The sequence below is a fragment of the Gymnoscopelus braueri genome (genome assembly GCF_963280865.1).
Source record: "Gymnoscopelus braueri genome assembly, chromosome: 14".
Lineage (NCBI taxonomy): Eukaryota > Metazoa > Chordata > Actinopteri > Myctophiformes > Myctophidae > Gymnoscopelus > Gymnoscopelus braueri.
The window spans coordinates 36,763,276-36,785,054 of NC_137619.1; the positions used below are offsets into that span (position 1 = coordinate 36,763,276).

The 21,779-nt window shown below is 40.7% G+C and overlaps 2 protein-coding genes across 3 annotated transcripts in view; one reads left to right on the forward strand and one right to left on the reverse strand.

The window, feature by feature from the left end:
- The window catches only part of cdh23 (cadherin-related 23), a 317,500-nt gene that overhangs the window by 17,180 nt on the left and 278,541 nt on the right, over positions 1-21,779 (forward strand). The window contains exon 3 of the mRNA XM_080448675.1: positions 5,607-5,681. Coding sequence (XP_080304801.1) covers positions 5,607-5,681 — 75 coding nt within the window. The remainder of the gene's footprint in view (positions 1-5,606; positions 5,682-21,779) is intronic.
- LOC308100358 (uncharacterized protein) lies at positions 7,076-13,105 on the reverse strand. Of its 2 annotated transcripts, none has more exons than XM_080449379.1 (9): positions 12,998-13,105; positions 12,811-12,897; positions 11,686-11,813; positions 10,875-11,279; positions 10,582-10,792; positions 9,187-9,410; positions 8,942-9,089; positions 8,682-8,791; positions 7,076-8,474 (listed from the first exon to the last, which is right to left on the reverse strand). In XM_080449379.1, exons 2-9 carry the CDS (start codon positions 12,839-12,841, stop codon positions 8,163-8,165), a joined length of 1,569 nt encoding a protein of 522 aa, XP_080305505.1. In that variant the 5' UTR covers positions 12,842-12,897; positions 12,998-13,105; the 3' UTR covers positions 7,076-8,162. The 2 variants fall into 2 exon arrangements, with proteins under 2 accessions (XP_080305505.1, XP_080305506.1); XM_080449380.1 differs by having other exon boundaries at positions 12,811-12,894; positions 12,998-13,071.

Sequence of the window (21,779 nt, forward strand, 5' to 3'; positions counted from 1 at the left end):
AAACAGTACACAAAAATATGTTTCTGTGTACATTTGAAGTGAGAAATGGGGGCAATATTACAGAAACTTCATTCTGCACTGCCTTGTTTGATATGTTTTACTTTGTGGACCAGTGTGACATCCAGGCGAGTCATGGTACTCGCCAGTGGCCAAAATCAGAGCTCATAAAAGATGCTCATCTGAACTGCGTCTGGAGGTTGGAAGCTCCTGTGCATTTCAACCCCCCTCCCACTTCACTGTGATTGCCTGAGCCTGATCAGCCCCTCTTTCACAAGGAAATACATCACAATACGGAACTTAATTTCCATTAGTCATGGCCAACTCCAAGATGTCTGATTGGATGGTCGACAGACCTACTCATGGCATCATCACAGTATGCAACACGCGACAACAAAATGTCGGTTGCGATCTTAATGACCACAAGCTTCGTCAGTTCAGAAATGTCATAGCATCAATTAATTTAAAGATGAGCAATTAAACCAGTTTGAATGCTTCCACTGAAGGTCAGGATATCTTTGCAACTGGATTGATTCGGGAAGAGCATTACCAGCTCACAGTTTATTTCAAATCAGTTTAAGAAGTGCTCCAATGTCAAATAGGATGCTCGATACATTTGCGACATTAACTGTGTCGATCGATGCAATACGCTTTGATTACATGAAATACCAGCTGGAAGAATCCAGTTGTTCGGTCCCATTTTCAACATGGTGCTTGTTCTGACTGTTCCTTCGTAACCACATGAACCCTAGCATCCCTGTTCTGGGTGGAACATTTGGCGAAAATAACAGCAGAAAACAGGAGGGGGCCTACTACAGAGCCCTTGTGAATCTGGTCAACTAAAGTATAGGGTTTAAGTAGTTAATTCACATAATTCACCGTGAAGGCTTGATTCTCAAGCAGTTCTCGGGTCTATGTCATTCTTGCAACAGATAGTCTGCACGGTGACATAAGCACATGGACAATCTGTATTTCTTTCGATGACCACCATGCATTTATCATTACTCTTACCAATAATGACATGGTGATAAGTTAGACGGTGAAGTACTACTTTAAACTACTGTACTGTGATTGGTTTAACAGTGAACAATCTGTTGGGTCCAGAAATATGAATCACTAAACATACTGTAATTCTCCTACAGTTCATGGGATCTGGAAACCAGACAGCATTTATCTCAGATTAATTTTTGGGACAGCTGTTTATTATGAGACAGACATTTATTTGCTAAAATATAAAACGGCTGATATTATGCTACTATAAGAGACAAGCTGTTCACACCAGAAATTATACAGAATCTCCTGATTTAGAAGTTGTACAGGAGCTCTTGATTAGAAGTTGTACAGAAGCTCTTGCCTCCTTGTATTGCTGATGATCAAAAGTCCCTAAAAAAACTATTTTTCATCTCTCTGTCTCTGGCTGTTACCTTCTTGTGTCTTCTGCCACTGCTCTTTATTCCAGTTGTTTTGTTCTCAGTGACAGGCTGTCTCCGGTATTAGTCAAATACAGACAGTGAAAAGACAAAGCAAGCACAAAACAGAGAGCTAGCGCGGGGGAATGTCATGGAAGTCCTCTAGCCCGTTGAGACCTGAAACGCATCCGTGTCATTTTTTAGATTTGAGCTAAAAAGCATTATTTTACACTTTGGCTATTCAAAAATAGCTGATATACAAGCTCATAGCGCGGCACTCAGCTATGAGCTTGCTATTTTTGAAAAATCTTGAAAATGTGTGCAAATCTTTGAATATATATATTTTTTTAAAGCGATCATTTTTAACTCAAATCTTTGCTTCCGGGACCCCCTGGAACGAAATATTTTGAGATGGGGGGTCCGTGGCCAAATACATATAGTTTTGGGGGTCCTTGACATGAAAAAGATTGAGCACCACTGATATAGAAACATACGTTTTTCAGAATACTGTTGCGATTTAGGAGACATGTTGTAGAATCGGCTTCAGGTCTTAATGGGCTAGAGGAGATAAGATAGAGATGGGTGTCCTCTGTCTGACATCTGACTGTCTAAACTGTGAATTCATGCCGGTGATGAAACGCTGTTCCAACTTGCATCACACAACCGTTACAGATTTACTTCTTAATCCTGTGTTGCAATAATTAAAATCGCTGTGTGTGTGTGTGTGTGTGTGTGTGTGTGTGTGTGTGTGTGTGTGTGTGTGTGTGTGTGTGTGTGTGTGTGTGTGTGTGTGTGTGTGTGTGTGTGTGTGTGTGTGTGTGTGTGTGTGGGTGGGTGGGTGGGTGGGTGGGTGGGTGTGTGTGTGTGTACTTATACAAATATATATTTGTGTGTGGTATATACTTATACAAATATATATTTGTTTACTTTTAGCCTATATTCTCCTTTCTTTGTCCACATTTTTAACCTGTCATTCCGTCATCCCTCCCTTCTTGTCTTCAACTCGTCTTGTCTGATGCTTCCGTAAAGCCAGGGGAACCACTTTAAAAGACTTGCTATGTGTGTGTGTGTCTATATAAGACTAAGAAGAGAGAACGAGAGATAAAGAGAGATAGAGTTGTGACGCTGCGCTGTTGGAAGTCACAGTGAGACAGGCAGGAGACACCTCCAATCACACACAGTGCAAGGAGCAGCGGTGAAAAGTTATTAAGTGAATGTCACAACCTTTTTCCATCAACCTCAATGAGTTTATCAAGGGCTTTTCGCTTCAGATACATTCAGCTGCTCCCCCCGCCCTCCCCGTCGCATCCCATCCTTGCTCACACATCTCGTTCGCCTCCTCTCGCTAGTATTACATTTCCTGCACCTGAATATCTCTCTCTCTCTCTCTCTCTCTCTCTCTCTCCTCATTCCTGTCTCTAACCCATTAGCACACTGACCCTGTGCTCCGCTTTTAGCTCTACCTCCCTGATCCAGTAAAAGGAAGGGAGGATCGTATCATATCGTGGGAATGGGGCGATGATGGCGGGGGGGGGGGTTAGTGTAATCCTCATTCGTGATGCGACACCTCAGAGTAATTAGCCCTCGGATGCGGAAAGGAGCTTGTTGTTAGCCCCCCCACCACAACCATGAAGCGCGCCGCTCGTTGTTCAGAGCATGTGATAAAGAGAGGAGCCAGTACCTTCCTCTGCATGGGCGAGCAAATGACTGTGCGAGAAAACAAGAAGACGCTCCCATGTTCAAAGGGAGTGATTCTATCAAACACACACACACAAATGCATGCTCATGCACGCACACACGCAGACTCTCTCTCTCTCACTCACACACACACACACACACACACACACACACACACACACACACACACACACACACTTCAAACACGGTGGCCTCTTACCTCCCCAGTCACACCGCCTGGCTGATCAAAGCACATCAGCTTGGTCATTCAAACAAAACAGCTTGTATCCTGCTGGCCTCTTTTTCCAAACTTTTTTTTGTACTATGGCTTCAGAAGGGCTTCTACTTTTTATCTCCTAAATGTCAACTTTTCAACAAGTTAGATAAACACTATTTTCACAAGGACAATCATACTTGTTTAAAATCTTGCCATTGGTTTTAACTGTTTTTGTGGACTCCACTCCACGGTTATTAAATCCTAAATGTGTAAAGCATTATAAAGTATCATAATACTTCATAATTACTGATCACTTACATCATTTATTTTGCCCAGGATCATAGTTTTATTATAATTATCATAGTTGTAACCCACAAACACACACGCGCGAGCGTGATCATACACACGCGCGATCACACGCACGCACGATCACACACACACACACACACACACACACCCCCACACACACACACACACACACACACACACACACACACACACACACACACACACACACACACACACACACACACACACACACACACACACACACACACACACACACACACACACACACACACACGCTCGAGCTCCGTCTTGTCATGGCACCGACACCGTTTCTCAACTAATTCTTGAACTAATGTACTTTAACTTGTGGTGTTGTTGTTCAGTGATCAGCGTGTCTCTCCGCGCACGCACGCACTGTGCGTGTAAGAGCCCTTCCGATCTAAAATGACGGCGATAAAATGACGGCGACGTAATTTGCGTCACGATAGAGTAGTGCGCTACTGAGCAAAAATATGGACAAAGAACAAATACAAATGTATACTGAACAATGAAACGTACACGATCCAAAGGCTACCGCCATGATCGATTTTTTTGGCTAAATGTGTTGGAAATTGGAGACGTGGTCTGCTAGAACATAGCTACAACATAGCAGAAACAAAGAATAACAAAGAGAATAACAAAGAACTCCGCCCAAAACAAACTTTTTCCCATTTCAAAGTTCTGTATCTTTGTCCAGGTGGCATGAGTCTGAAGTGACGATGTAGGGGATGATCAGTGTCATTTGCTATTGTGAGTGCTAAACATGTGATGGCTTTATTGTTCATATCAGAAAGTGTGGTTGTGGGAAGTCCGACAGTACGGTTTCTGCATCAAAGTGAAAAGCAAAGACAAGGCTAAAAGTTCTTAAGTGGCCGGGAGCAAGTCAAAAATACATCATATAAAAATTATGGTCGCAAATTCTTCGCATCAAATTATGCACAATAGTTGATGCCTTATTGTTATTCATAGAGGTTGATGCCCTCTTTCATGGTTAAAAAATCGTCCTTGATGCAAAATATTCTCGTTCTTTGTGTGGTTGTACTCATGACACAAACAATATATACTTTCGAGTGAATTAATCGCACAAATAAAATGCTCTGGCTGTGTAAGGACTTTAAGGACCTTGATGCTCATCAGGGGAACACTTCTTATAGTGGTTCATATTGGTCGCGGACCAATTTTTATGGGTCGCAAGTAGGCCTGTCCCTGACTAAGGATTTGTTTAGTCGAATCTAATTGGCGACTAATTGCCAATAGTCGACTGGCAGTCGACTAATATAAAATAATAATTAAACCCCCCCCCTTTTTTTTTTTTTTTCTTTTCTTTTTTTAGGGCCAAAATACATTTTATTTCAAAGGGCCACGTCTACACAGTTTGTTTTGTGTCTCCAGCAGAGTTTCTAGTGTCTATCTCTCTCTGGAAGAGGTTGCACATGAACTCTGCAGCCGCACTGAGGCGCTCCAACACAAACAATACCAATACAAAGACGAGGAATAAGAAGAATAAAGTGGAAGTTACGTGTGGTTGCAGGTGTAGAAAAAAAATAATAATCCGACTAGATTCGACTAAGAGACACGCAGTCGACTCGGACCCCCCGCGACTAACCAGTCGACTTTCAACTTTTCATCTTCTATACGCTCACAATGGATCGAAGATCCTGTGAGAGTCCAGCATTTATGAAATATTATTATAATTGACCTTATAAGTTGCTATAAAATGCTTCATAATGTGTTATGATTATCGTTATAAAGCATAATTATTTATGAGTTTACTGTATAATTATACGCCTACAAAAAACCTATGCAATTATAAGCAGATTATAATGCCTTATAAGTATCTTCATAATGCATTATAGACATGGGATGCATAGCAAGTGTTACCGTCATGGGTTTTACATTTAAATCTATTTTTTTAATTCTGCGTATTGTGACCTATTGTAATGTGATCCACCTTTCTTCCTCTGTTCCATTTGTCACAGCCTCCAATCAGCCGCCGCGCTTCCAGAACTATTTCTTCCAGTCCTACCTTCTCATCTACGAGAACGCAGCTGTCGGTGAGTCTCCAGTGTAACATGGTGTGTCAGTGTGTCACGTCTGATGTGTGTGCTGCGCCTGGTGGGTTTGAAGAAAGTTAAGCTGTCTTTTCACGGCACTTGTGTCAACTGTGTTTACTGCTCAGTAATGTGTGGTGTCCCGTGTGGGTTAGTCACACGTAGATGTAGAAAAGAACAACTAAACAACGAAAGTATTTAAAAATGTCAAATAGGAAGATGATGATGATGAAAATAATAGTAATAATAATAATACACCTTATTTTTGTAGCTCTTTTTTTTAAACAAGGTTACAAAGTACTTTACAAAAACGAGAAATTACAAGAACAATGACATGAAATCAGTAACAACATAAAATTTGTAAAAAAAGATAAGTAAAAATTGTTGACATAAAAGTATCTTTTCAGAAGTCATTTAAAAGATGACACTCACTTCGCTAGCCTTTAGATCCTCTAGAAGGAAAGTTTGAGGCTTTGGTGTCTAGGCCGCTAAAGCCCGTTTGCCCCAGGTAATGAGGCGAGATTTAGGAACAACCAAGAGGGCCCTATCTGAGGATATGAGGCTCATACGAGACCAGCATATGTAAAATTTTACCAGCAGCCTGGCCTTGTAGGGCTTTAAATGTCATCAGTAAAATATTTAATTTAATTTAATTTAATTCAAGGCAACCAATGAAAAGAAGCAAGGGTGGATGTAATGTGGTCTTGTCTCTTAGACTTGATTAAAAGTCTAGCAGCTGAATTTTGCACCAGATCGCACTGCAAAAAATGGCCATCTAAAAATAAGAAAAAAAAAATGTAATACAAGTGTATTTTGATTGAAATAAGCAATCTAATCTGCCAATGGAACTAGTATACTTTAGCTTGTCAAGATGTCTTGAAATAAGATGTGATATGTGGGCTTTCAAGATAAAAATACATCTTGGAATTAGTAGGAAAAACTAATTGTGAGCTATATTAACTAATATTAAGTTATATAATAGATCAAATATTTCTTGAAGTTAGCTGGAAATACTCAAATTAAACAATTGTTACTAATATTAGGAAATGCTTTTTGTGTCATAATAAGACATTTTGTCCTGTTTGGCAAGCCTATTCATTTCAAATCAAGCATATGCATCTTATTCTAAGCTCTACAAAAGTGATATTGTTCTAGATATAAGACCCATCACCCAGTTTGGCAAGCCTATTCATTTCAATTCAAGCGTATGCATCTTATTCTAAGCTCTACAAAAGTGATTTTGTTCTAGATATAAGACCCATCACCTACTTCAAATAAGACTGAAATAATTAAAACAAGTCTTGCATTAAAGAAATACAATTTATTTTCTATGTATACCTTATATAAAATACAGTACGTGCAGCATCACATGGCAACTTCACAGTATACATACAGTGTGTCTGACTGGAGCACCATTCACCCTTCCCTCCAACCATTGACTGGACTGAGGCCATTCACAACATAAAAAAGAAAACATAAAATAATATTGCACTGGCATTAGATGCTTTCAATACTTTTTGGCTCACAGTGTACTGAATTAAAATAAATACATGTACACACAATATTGAAAATCGCAGAACATGTCAAATGTGTATAACATTGAGGTCATACCTGAACATATGACCAATGTCATGTCCCTCAAAACACGTACAAAGTGCTTACTGTATATTTTCACATTCAAATAGGGCATTTCTTTAAAAGGGCAAGAACACAAGGTAGGGTTGCCTTGGCATGATACAACTCCAAGGTGGACAAGAAATCCAAAATAGTCATTAGAAATTGATCAATATGCTCCTCATTGACTTACATTGTACAGTGAAACAGCTCTCAAAGTCTCTCCTTTAGCCCGTACACAAACAGCTGATTCAGACATTATAGAACATCACAAAACCCATGTTTTTCCTTTTTAAATTTAAGATTTCAACTTCCACTTGATTTTACTATTTGAAGATCCGGATGCGGATCCAGTCCAGGTTTTGTTCCTCATAAAAATAGTTTTATAAAAAAAAAAGGGGAAAAAAACAGTACTGGGTTTTATGATGTTCCATTTTGTCTTAATCAGCTTTGTTTGCGTTTGTTTACGTGCCAAAAGAGTGACTTTGAGAGCTGTTTCACTATACAATGTAAGCCAATGAGGCAATGGACCAATCATTTTTGATTTCTTGCCTACCTTTGGAGTTGCATCATGGCAAGGTAACTACACAATCCAAACCTCTACCAATATTTCCTCTACCCTGATATTTTAAGATTCAAAATAAAGTTATTGCTTTAACACAAACAGCTGGTTAATATAACACATTCCTCAATATAAAGTGCAGTGTAATAACATTCAAATTAAACGGTTCGGTATTGAACATGTACTGCTCGGCTAACAAGGCTACATAGAATTTAAGGCTGTGGATTGCAGCCTAGAATACTATCTAGGCTGTGGATTATAGCAAGGATGGGGATGGGGGTACTTCAGTCCACATCTGACCATAAGCTTTAGTGGCCGATGAAAGCTTTCCAATCGGCCATGAATTTCTTGTAAGATGGAGTGAGGTCTCCCTCATGGATTTCGTCCATGAGGACCTCCGTTTGTATGACAGAAGGCAGAGTGGCTACACACTTGGGGTACCTAAGGTGTAGGGCATAATAGTAGGCCATAAGGTACAAAACACCCTCTGCTACCTCACATTTTGGGAGTGTATGTATGGGCTCATCTCCTATAGCCAGGAGGAAGCCGGACTCACTCACAATCAGCACAGGAGAGGATAGAGGACGCTTCTTCAAGTACACATTGGGGTCTTCTTTTTCCTTTAACACAAAACACACACATCCGTCTATCAAGTAATGCACTTTTGTTTCAATGATCATTTCATTTGTTAAACCTGAGCCAGCTAAATCCTGATTATATTATTATATATATTATATGCAGGACCTTCAGCTATAACTATTTCAACACATCAGATTGTGTTGCTTTTGACAAGTGAATATTATACTGTAATGTTGTACACAGCTCACCTCCAGGACATGCACCAGAGCCTCACTCGCGTCTCCTAGCCTCTTTGGAGCAGCAGTCGTAGAGGGGAACAGTGATGGCAGTGCACGGAGGACCATGAGAGCCTGTTGAACTGTTGAGGAAAAGATTCATTACATTTATACTTAGATAAAAATGCACAATCAATGATCTACAATAGATATCTCTATATATATTTAAGACAAAAAGAGAGATAGAGACTTGCACATCAACGTGATATATCCACCCAACATCAAGTGCTTACTTTTGGTCATTCCCATTGGAGGTTTCATCATCTTTTTCGACACGCCATAAAACTGCAGCTTCTGGCAGAAGTCGTGCCATCTTCCTTTCAGTTCATCAATGTAGTCGATGTTATTCTTGTCCAGGATGAGGCGAAGTTCCTCCATCACCTATGAAATATTCAATATATAAACACGTTTGAATGCATCATCTAGGAGGAAATTGGCAAAACATTGGTAGATGTTTTGAATTATGCCTTTCACTTACATGTGCAATGAAATGGAAGCACGGATATCCCTCTATAATTTTGTTGTATTTGTCCTCATCGCGAACGGAATCTGAATCGATGAATGCTCTTCTGGCTTTGAATTCCAAATCCTGGAGCTGAGAAACAGACTTGTGGTTTGCCTGTAGGGTTTTGTGGAGCTTGGCCATGGTTGCTGGACTGTCGGACTCGGAATCAGGACTGTCGATGTCTGCCGGCTTGTTAGCTAGAAGACACAAAAATACATCATTAAAGTCAAGTAGCTCTATATTCTGATAATAATCATAGTGTGTTTGTTCATTAACAGGGTTCTCCTGTCTCTCCATCTCTACTAAACATAAAATGCATTTTCAGTTTGGGATACCAATTTTATCAAATCAGAAGAGAGAACTCATAAAGGATAAACACGTGAAATTGGAATTGATGACACAAAGTAGTGAGGAGACAAAATGTGTGAACTAGGACACTATAAAATTCTAGCTGAAATGGGTACCCTCTCCTGATTGCCTAAAATTGGCAACACAACTGTTAAATGTATGTTCTGTTTATTAAAGAGCTGGAGAGACACGGTTGTGTTTTTTTTTTTCTTAAATTTTTATCCCGCGATTTTTGTAACCCATTTTTTTCACCCGGTGCCAATTTCCTAAGTGATCCTGGTCACTACACCAGCCCTACACCAGTATTACACCTGTCACCCCACAGTAGGGAGGCCAGGGCCGAGCTCATGCTTCCTTCAGGCATGAGAGCCAACTGACCTTCTTGTCACCTGACAGGGGGGAGTTTCCCTGGTTGGACGTAGCGCGTGGAAGGAACACGTTATTCCAACCAGTTCCCTTCCCCTCCATCAGGCGCCCCGGCTGTCATGGGGGAGGCGGTATAGTGACCAGGATTACTACATGTTTTTGTGAGGGTATTAACTACCCTAGGAGACACGGGGAGAACATGCAAACTCCACACAGAGTAGGCCCTTTCGCCAACCCCACCTAGGGTATGGGCGCTGATGACGCGGAGGAGAAGACACGCCCCCAGTGCCCACAGCGTCCCCGGCGGGAATCGAACCCAGGACCTTCTAGCTGTGAGGCGACAGCGCTACCGACTGCGCCACCGTGCCCCTGAGACACGGTTGTGTTATGCAAACACAACATAAAATAAATACATAACATTTGATATGAATGAGTGATTATAAAGTAAAGTAGTTGCTGCACATGATATTGGATGATTCAGGTCTCTAATAACAGTCAAAGCAGAATGCACATTTGCCAATACTAACCCTTCTACTTTATTTTACGAGTGCATCATGAAAACCAAATTGTGATATGGGTTAATTAGACCTGTAAACATCACAAAAATATGAACCCCTACACGGGTAAATGTGTAAATATAAATTTGAAGGTCACCTCTTTCTGGGGTCGCATTCTCCTCTGAGGAGCAGTCTAGAATGATGGTCGAGTAACTCGAAGAATCGATTTCCTCTGTGTCAGTTGGCTGCTCCAGACGGGGCATCATCGGCTGCGGGCGGTGCTTCTTTGAAGGTCTCCCATCTGGAAAGATCTTTTGGGGGGATCTCAGGTTCTGCAATCGTTTGAATAGCTGTCCATACACAGTGACCTGCACAAGACAAAAGTAAAGCAGTCTAAACTCCACTTAAAATGCCAACACTGTAGTCATGAACTGGATACATTTCACTTACCCATGTAGTGTTATTGTTCAGGTCCTGCAGCATGGGGTAGTACAGGACTATTCTTTTTGCCATATCTGTGACTTCTGGTTGTGATGGGTATCGGTCAGATTCAGCATCCCCCTTTGCCCTCAGGATTGCGATCATACTGGTCATGGTGTTACGGATGAGCCGGCATCTGAGGTCCTTGGACATTTCGCAGTTCCGCTCTTCACCCCTCTTCGCCAACACAAAGTATCGTTTTCGGACGTGCTCAAGTTTGCTGTCTGTGTATACGTAGCCTGGGATGGATATCTTCACAACCTTTTCAGGGGTTGTGTAGTTTGCAGCTGGACAACCTCCAACAGGTGTTGAAGTCTGTGGCAGTGGTGACTTGTTAGCAGAAGTAGAACCGCCTGAGTCTTCTCGGCCAGATTCCTATAAAATAAAAGATTATGAAGTACTGGCAAAACCAACATTTCCTTTTTACTGTGTTGTTAAACTGCACTGACAACATAGCACAAGAATGTTTAATGCGCCAGCTAACCGAACACCAATGAATATCTGAACCAGAGGATATTGGAGAAATGAATTAACAATTGTTGATCATGGTTTGCATTATTACTCTGTTAAGCAGAACAATAAACAGTTTTGTGGTATAATAAATCAATAAAAGGTAGGCTTGGAGAATGCCTAATGGTGTTACAGCCTAAACAAGTACCAATGCAACAAAGTTAACTTAAAGTTAGTCCATTTAAAAATAATTTAACAACTGAACACTTCTATAAGCCATCATGACTTATATAGGTTGCTACTTAATGCTGTGTTATTGTTAGAAACTGACCTCGACATCAACATGACCTGAAGACTGCCAGACTGCTCTTCTCCTCAAGAAGTTTTCTGGGCCTGGTAAAAGATCCCACAAGTCTGAACGAGTCAGGGTGCGCATCATTGCCTCACTGATGCTTGCAGCTATAGGAAAATAGGTAATAAAAACAATATCAAATATTGCCACCTGGTTGCTGGGCCAACTGGAGTCTGGGGACTGGAGCTGCAAATATTATTAAGTATTCTAATATTTTTTAGAAGTGTTTTTATAATATTAATTAAACTGATTTGATCCAGGGGGTCGTCAGCTAAATGACTGATAATTAGGAACCAAATGGACCCTTACCGGTCCATTTGTACACAGTTACACAGGTTAACAGGTCTGTAACCCTCTGAGTTACTGCTGCATCCATAAATACAATAACAAGCACATAGGTGGCTTTATATCTAACCATCTATATAAAATTCGAAATAATAGCCCTACAAAAAAGGTATATAAAAATAATGTTTAACTAGAACTTTGTCACTAGACAAAATGACAGGTTAATGAGAGTAAATACAATTATTTTTTGTATACTAGCCTGCATGTTCCAGTTATCCAAAGGGTTTGGCATATGCACAATGTCCCATTTCACAAGTTTCCAAATGAATAAAAACCTTTGAAAATAGCAGATCTACAAGCTCACAACGCGTCACAAATGTGAGCTTGTAGATTGGCTATTTTCAAATAACCAAAGCATCTAGGTCTGAATTGGTATGTTTTACAAAGTAACTTGAAACTAAAGTTCTCAAATAATTGTAGTAGAGTAAAAGTATAACATTTGACTCGGATGTAGTGGAGTAGAAATAAAGTTTTGAAATTTGGAAATACTCCAAATAAAAGTACTTCAAAATACCTCAGAATTGTGCTTAAATACAGTACTTGAGTAAATGTACTTGAGTTACTTTCCACCACTGCTTTTACTTAAGTAAAAAAATGTAGTACTTTTTCCACCACTGGTCATTTCTCACATCTATAACAAATCAAACTTCATTAAAAGCATCAGAATAGGTACAATATGATGGACATGCCAAAAAATTACAGATTTACAAGCTCACAAGTATCTGACATTATGTTTAAAAATATTTGCATGCATATTACCCCTTAAAGTCGACACAGTGAAGTCATCCATGTTGTTATGGCAGCTAGCTGGTTAGCCACTTAGCCCAGCTTCTTGGCTGCATTCTGCTAGTGTGTACAAACAAACAGATGCATTTCAGACATAAATAACATTCACCGTTAATGTAATCAACTTCAAAAGTAAAATCTAATGTTGTATGTAACTTACCAGCAATAACGTGTGGTTTCAAATCAGGTTCGTTGGTAAACTTTGATAAAGTTGCAGAAAAATAAGACGGTGTTCTCATCATCACCTGGGAGCTGTAATCAAGCTCAGCGCACAGCTGTGTGTGTGAAACTGACGTCAAAGGAGCCGCCCATGGGTCGCTACCATTTCCAAAAGGAGGGGGGATTTGTGACACTAATTCATTCATGAATCAATTTAAAACGCATAGTTTCTTAATTGATGAGGGGTTTATAACATATGTGTACGTAAACATTAGTTTTTGTTCCCTACATTTTGTGCAGTGGAATTAAAATGAAAATATAAGATAACTGAAATATAACTATACCCTACATAGTCTGGTATATTATGGACCGGCAGTGGTGGAAAAAATGACTAATTTTTTTTACTTAAGTAAAAGTATCAATACTGCAATGTAGAAAGATATACTCTGTTAAAAGTAAAAGTCTGGAATTCAAAATTTACTTGAGTAAAAGTACAAAAGTATTGGTATAACAATGTACTTAATGTACCAAAGTAAAAGTAGTCATTATGCAGAATTTCCCTTTTCACAAGTTTTCAAATGTATAAAATGTATACAAAATCTTTTGAAAATAGCAGATCTACAAGCTCCGCACTGTGAGCTTGTAGATCTGCTATTTTCAAATGGCCTAAATGTATATAGGGTTGAAGGAATACAAGTCAGGTGGCCTGAGGTGGGCATCAGGGCACCCATAGAGTTATAATATATCACCATATTTTTGGGACAACTGGGCACCAAAACCATCTGAGCACTAGGGACATGTGGGCACCTGGACGAGTGGGCACTTAGGGGTGGAGACATGTGGACACTAGGGACCTGTGGGCACCTGGACAACTGGGCACTAGGGACATGTGGGCATTTGGGCAACTGGGCACTAGGGACAAGTGGGCACTAAGAACATGTGGGCACCTTCACAACTGGGCACTAGGGACATTTGGGCAGCTGGACAACTGGGCACCAAAACCATCTGGGCACTAGGGACATGTGGGCACCTAGACGAGTGGGCACTTAGGGGTGGAGACATCTGGGCACTAGGGACATGTGGGCACTAGGAACATGTGGGCACCTGGTCAACTGGGCACTAGGGACATGTGGACAACTGAGGGGGTCCCTGTTTCATCTCTCTCTCAGCTAAGGGGGCCATGCTTTATCTCTCTCTCTCTCAGTTAAGGGGGTCCCTGTCTCATCTCTGTCTCAGCTAAGAGGGCCCAGATGGTTTTGGTGCCCAGTTACCATCTGAGCACTAGGGACATGTGGGCATTTGGGCAACTGGGCACTAGGGACAAGTGGGCACTAAGGACATGTGGGCACCTTCACAACTGGGCACTAGGGACATTTGGGCAGCTGGACAACTGGGCACCAAAACCATCTGGGCACTAGGGACATGTGGGCACCTACACGAGTGGGCACTTAGGGGTGGAGACATCTGGGCACTAGGGACATGTGGGCACTAGGAACATGTGGGCACCTGGTCAACTGGGCACTAGGGACATGTGGACAACTAAGGGGGTCCCTGTTTCATCTCTCTCTCAGCTAAGGGGGCCCTGCTTTATCTCTCTCTCAGTTAAGGGGGTCCCTGTCTCATCTCTGTCTCAGCTAAGAGGGCCCAGATGGTTTTGGTGCCCAGTTATCCCTAGTGTCCAGATGGTTTTGGTGCCCACATGACCAGTTACCATTTTTTGAAAGTCATCAGTGGTTTGATTGATTGATTGATTGAATATTGTATTAGGCAAACAAATGTAAAACAGCACAATTACATTTAAAATACTTTGACTAAAAGGTCCGTCCAAAAAAGTCCTTGCGGTCTAGTTTCCATTGAGGTCCTTGGTATTCAATTCATAGTCATATATAGTAGCACCAAAATATCAACAAAACAAAAAAATGCAGTTTGGTCTTATGAAAAACATTTATATTGTAAATTCATCATTGTATTGTTTTGAATGCCAACCTCTCTCTACAGTTGGGTGGAATGATCAGTATTTAGTGTATGAGGTAGAAGTTCCTTACCAGGCTCAAGCCAATATTTTTGTTGATCCTGGAAATCTTGTTGATTATATGCCATACTACTATGTGACATTAAATAATAGAAAGTACATGCCGATTAGGTATAAGCTCACAGACGTCATTGCACATGCTTAATGTTGTGTGGGGAAGAAAGAAAACTGACTTTTCCAATAAAGATGTCTTTTCTGGAAATAAACTAAGTCTATGTCTTGATATGAGAGGATACATCTTTTACAAATAACACAACGCCTTAAAAAATGTGTGATATGCCAAAAAAGCTTGTTTTATCCAAGACATGACTCAATACCAGATAATTTCAAGATTTTATCACTCACCAAGACATTCAAGTTACACTGTATGAAAACAAGCCCCTATATCTCACAGAAATAAGACTGGTTAGATGATTGTACCTTATATTAAGTGTGATGAGGCATTTTGAATAGAAATAAGCCAGATGTACTTCATAAGATTTTGATTTTTTGCAGTGCGGAGATAGCTTTTTACTGAGCCCTGAGTACAGGGAGTTACAGTAGTGTAATCATGACTAAATAAAAGCATGAATTACCTTTTCAGTGTCTGCCAGAAAGGCTTAATTGTGACCGTGTTTTCCTGCTGGAGGAACCATGATTGTACAACCCTTGTTACTTGACCATCAAAGGAGAGGTCACAGAGTAAAACGTTCTGAGATATCCAGCGCATATTATCAGAGAGACATAACAAGATACAAGACACAGTACCCACATCACTATGTTTAAGTGGAATATAAATGGACCTGAATGGACCCAAAATGTACCCCTGGGGTACACTAAGGTGGGCCAGAGATGAGGATTACCACAGAAAAGCTTTTATCAGTGAGGTAGGAGTGAAACAATCAAGCACTGAGTCCCCGATGCCAAACCCATTAGGCGGTTGGTTAAAATAGTATGGTTAAGTGTGTCAAAAGCAGAGCTAAGATCGAGAAGGTTTAAAATTGAGCAGTCACCAGAGTCAGTGGCAAGCAATAGATCATTGGTGACCTTTAATAGTGTTGTCTCTGTGCTGTGGAAGGCACAGAAGCTGGACTAAAATTACTCAAAAACTTGAGTGGACACACTATTTTCCAAAATATTTGATGGAAATGGAAGCTCAGAAATTGGTCTAAAATATATTTATTTATGTAGTAGTCTGAAATACCTCCTTCAGCAATGTGGAGACTGGAGATAATATCCAATGGGCTGGAAGAGTATTTTGTATGTGATATTGTCCTCTTATAAATCTACTCAAAAAATGATGGATGAGATGGATATGCATGCATGTGTAGCAGTGCTGCAATGAGAGGGAAAATCCCAGTGCTGGTCTTCTGAGCACAGTCTGATGTATAGCTGACACACAGAAAACTGCATAGAAACCAGGGGTTTCTGTATATCTCACACACCTTGTTTTGGTATCTTGGATGAAATAGTTCTTGTGGAATAGATCGATATCTCATTGTTATTTTAGTACACACTTTCTGTCCTACTGCTGCTGTGCGTGGGGGGGGGGGGGGGGTTACGGTATGGAAGAAGGTAGTAGGGGTGTAACGATCCATCACTCGGTCGGGATCTACTGTATCTATTCATTCAATGCATGGGCAACGATCCAGTCTAAACGATGCAAAGCTAAAATATGGATTCTGATCTTTTATTCTGCAAAAATACATTGTTTTGAAAGGAAATTCCATAAGCGGTCGTACAGGAGCTTGTTGATGCTGAACTTCCTTCAACTTTCTTAGGTTCTCAAGGTTTCTTTTTTCCCTGAGTCATGTATATAAGTTGTAACTTTGGCTGCTGTCCTCCGAAACATATTCTCACTCCCAACTTGTCACATACTGACGCCTGATCAGGGGGACCCCCTTGCATCACAGGTCAACGCACTGGGTACCGCTTTAGCATCATTTTCAATGTAGTCCACATCACATAACGCATAATAATTATGGAGACTCAACATTTAAAACATCATCAAATACACAGAAAACAAATCTAAATTGAAACTTCAAACAAGGCAGGCACGCCATCAGGACCGGTGGGGAATTGAGCCCCATGAGGAGCGCCTGAGCGAGGTGCTAGCTGAGTGAGTGCCCGCAAAAAAAGCGTTGTGAAGTTGAATCAAATATAGAATCAAATATTCTCGTTGTCTGAAAAATCGATATGGTTTGGTATCGTAATGAAGCGGGTGATTTACACCCCATGAAACCAGATGGTGGAATGACTGGGATGACTTTCCTCCCTCTTTTATTTATTTTTGTCGTCGTTTTGTCGGTCGCAGTGATTGACAGGGCAATTTATGGATGCCTGGCATTTCATCATCCTGTGAGGTTGTCAGTGGGGGGGGGGGGTCGCTTGGAATTAAAATCCCTTATATTGGTTGACTTCCTCGAAGTAGTTTTATTATCACACGATCTCTCCTGATCGGTCTGTATGCTCCAAGTCATCACAACTGTTCACTTATCAGTGTGTACTCTCTCAGAATTAAGTGTGTGTGTGTGTGTGGGGAGGGGGGGGGGTGCATGTGTCTGAGAGAGTGTCTGAATTGGCACACTGTTTGGGCACTTACCTTGGGTTGGCAAACAGACACGCCATACTGCATTGTTTGGTTTGTCTGTTTTTAGAGTAAAAAAGAAAAAGCTAGTGTGATTGTAAAAAATACAGTTATCACGTCATTGTTGTCGCCATCATCATCATCACTGCTACCCAAGTCGTTCTCCTTCACCTTCTCATCATCATCATCATCATCATCATCATCATCATCATCATCATCATCATCACCATCATCATTAACATTCTGATCGTAGTCTGCTTTGGTTTCCCATACCCAAACGTAGCAAGCTGTTTTCCAACCCATAAGCTATTCCTCAGCCAGTCGGCCCATGTTCTGAGCAGCCAAGGGCATGGCCGTGTTGGGTGGGAGGCGCCGCTCATTTCCCTAACCACCCTGTCCATGTCGCCCTCCCACCATGAATCATTGTGTCCTCTCCTCAGGCAGCTGGGCTTCAGCCCAACTCTCCCACACACCCCCCCTTCCCCCCCGCCATTGGTTCGGCGGGCCGTCAGTCATGTTCGCTGCCCGCTCTGTGATGGCTTATTTAGTGAGGTGATTATGAGGGCGGGTGGAGTGATCGGACAGTGACAATTTGTCAACATTATTGTTTATTAGCTCAGCAGATGTCCTCGTCCAGGAGGCCCTCTCAGTACTCACACACACACACACACATGCACACGCGCACACGCGTGCTTGCGTGCGCTTTCTCGCACACACACGCACACACACACGCACACACGCACACGCACACGCACACATGCCGTATGCTGTGAGTAGAGGACATACAGAGCTGATTGAATGCATAAGGTTCTTTTAACACTCTTATTTCTTCTTTTTTTTATTGTATTTATATAACAACTTAATTCCAATGTCAGTTCCATTCTGCACAGAATAAAAGTCTCCTTTGTGTGGAGAATAAAGGGGCAGAGTTAATTATAACCCAATCTCCATATCATGCTAGCCACCATTTGACCACAGCTTTGATGAGCTAAAATTAAATGAGTTGCTACACTCTGGGGTGGATTCAGGGAAGCTGTATCAAGTTCTCGTGAACTCAAAACTTGAAGTCTGACTGGATTGGCCAGATGTGGTATTCTCTCTGTTCCACAACAGCTGATCTGGATCTGGCTGATAAGGATCGATCAAGCTGCGTTCCGCAGTCACCATAAGCGGAGCTACAATGAGTGTGGAAAACCACCAAGAATATATAAACATTTGTTAATAAAATGATAACATAGCTAAATAACGCTTTAAAATGTTTTAGAGACCGTGCATTAATAGGCAGTGCGAAGGCTGAATGCTGTTTCAGCAGGGGAGAGTGCACTCTCCGCCAGCACCACGCTGCTAAAGCATTTATCCTACTATAAAGTGCTCACTGCAAACGCTGCTTGAGCTCGCTCGCGCGCACACACACACACACACACACACACACACACACACACACACACACACACACACACACACACACACACACACACACACACACACACACACACACACACACACACAAACACCCCCCCCCCCCCCCCCCAGAGAGCATAAATTCACCTTTACTCGTACCTGCTCTTTACTATCTGGTTTTCACAACTTGCTTTCCTCTTTATCGAGAGAGCAGTATTGATCAGGACAATGTTGGGCCTACTTTTCCATGATGAAATGTTGAACAATTAATTTGTAGGTTTGTTGTGGATTTGTTAAGATGAAGATAATTGGATTTTGTTAGAAATATGCCTAATTAATTAATTAAAAGATGCCGAATTAATGCATGGCTTAATGCTTGTTATTTCCATATTTTTATATTTTCACAAGTTTCCTTGACATAGTAATGAAGCGAGTTGCCCAATACATGTGATCAAACGATCTGTGATATACGGTATGTGGGTAGCACTTCTAACGAACATCCTATTAGCAAGCATTACAAACAGCTTCTAAGACCATCCCCTAACAACTACCAGTTGAGGCACTCCACGCAGCCTTACCTTTCTGTACCTTCAGTCTCCACATCATTAGGTAAGAGAGCCTTCATGTTTAAAGCCCCCTCTGATTGGAACAATCTACTGGTAAATATTCAAACCATAACATCTTTCAATATGTTCAAAAGTGCACTGGCTTCTTATAACACAATCTCTTGTACATGTCCGTGACCATTACATCACTTCACTTTACTTTTGTATACTATCGCTGACGTTGAAAATGACAATGATATCTGACTCTGAACAAATGATCCATCTTTTTGTGCTTGCTTAGAGTATAATACCCTGATTGTGTTGTCCTATGTGTTGTTTCTTGTCCGGTTGATGTTTTGTTTTCAGTTTTTTGTTATTTGTTTTATTATATGTTACTGTATGCTGTACTGCTGTCTCTAGGACCCCCTCGAAAACAAGATCCTGAATCTCAAGGGGTTACTCCTAATAAAGAATTTCAATATAAACAGTTGATTCGTGATATGTGGTATGATCAGATCATTTGTGATATAAATACAGTACGTGTAGTTTGTGATATGATAAAAATAATTCCATGTGTCCTGGAGTATGATGGAAAAACATCAATCTAAAATAAAGACAGAATAACACAAATGTTCTGTTAAAAGGAATGATCAAGAGAACAGCCTATCCAGTTGCTGTCCACATGATATTTCCTCATTAAGGTTCTGTGGTATTGAACATGAGGTGGTAATGAGATACTACATCGCTGTCGGGAACAAACCTTGTATCCATATTTCATCTTTTTATGTTTTTTTGCATAGATTAATGCCCTACTTCCTCATACAGGAGGATAGTGTTGCACAAAAGTAGTGTAAATAGCAGATCTACAAGTTCACAACTTGTACAACAGCTTGTAGATCGTCTATTTTCACTAATTCAAAATGCTAAACGATTAAAAAAGGAACGGTGTAGGACTTCAAAGGTTTCCACCCGACAGAGATATTGAACAAAAGCGAGGTTTTCACTTGGCAGATCCTTTTCTCCGTATGAATGAGAAGAAAAGGATAGCGTGTGGTGGCAGAATATCGTATTATTACGCTGCTAGTTTATGGGTGAGATGTTGGATTTGCTTTCTGTGTTGTTCATGTTTAGTAATAATTTTTTCAAGAAAATGTCAGTTAGTGCATGATGAGATGTTTTCATATGGTTTATGCTTTGATATATTGATTATTAGGAAATCATGGGCATTGAAGTACTATTTATTTGCAAACGTGAATGATATATTCTTGTGAATAGCTCCTCTCATTGAAGTCAGTGTTTGCAGATGAGTGAGGATCTGATTGTCATTCTGACCGAACAATTCATATTCTGATAAAGGTCCTTATGGACTGAAACTTTAGATTCAATTAAATGATTAATAGGAAAAAAAGTGAGTAGATAACAAAAAGTCCCTGTTGTGTTTATTTTTTGTGGCATGTGATGCGCTGGCTGAAACGCATGTGTGACTGAGCCCTGAAACAATTAAATGACACAATCTCTTAATTTCACAATAAAGGTTCATTTTCACAAACTCAACAGTTAAATCAGGCAATCTCAACATGAGTCCTATTTTTTAAAATGCTATCAATCATCGCTGCAAGGCATGAACCTGAAGAGAAACAAGGAGAGAGCACAGAGCATCCAGGTCGACATCAGGCATGCCACAGCTTTTTATTTTATTTTTCATTAAATGATTGAAATGAAAATATTATTTGCAGATAGTTTAGGAGTATAGGTTGTGCAATAGGCTGTGTGCATAATTGTAGTTCCCTTTTCCAGAAGGTGGCATACTCATTTCCTGTTCCAGTTCAGTTTCCTATAGCTTCATTTGAGTATTGGCTCAGCTGCAGATTTGAACTGGAAACACACGACACCTTCATACGTGTTTCCGGTTCAGACCGGCTGGTGAGCCAATCAAATGAAGCTATGAGAAACTGACCCGGAACAGGAAACGGGTATGCCACCTTCTGGAAAACGGAACTACAATTATGCACATACTGTGCCTATTCTGTGTGAGCAGAAAAACACAATGTGTGACATTTTGTAGCTTTTTTGAGATGGTACATGATACAGTAGATTACCTTGAAAAAATATAGTGCTCATGAAGATAGGATCATAGGTCACATAAAAAGTGAGTGTAGCTACTGCCTTCATACTGTGACCAAACAGTTTACCGTAGATCAACTCACCCTGCCCGGTAGCAGGTAATCTTCTCTGATTT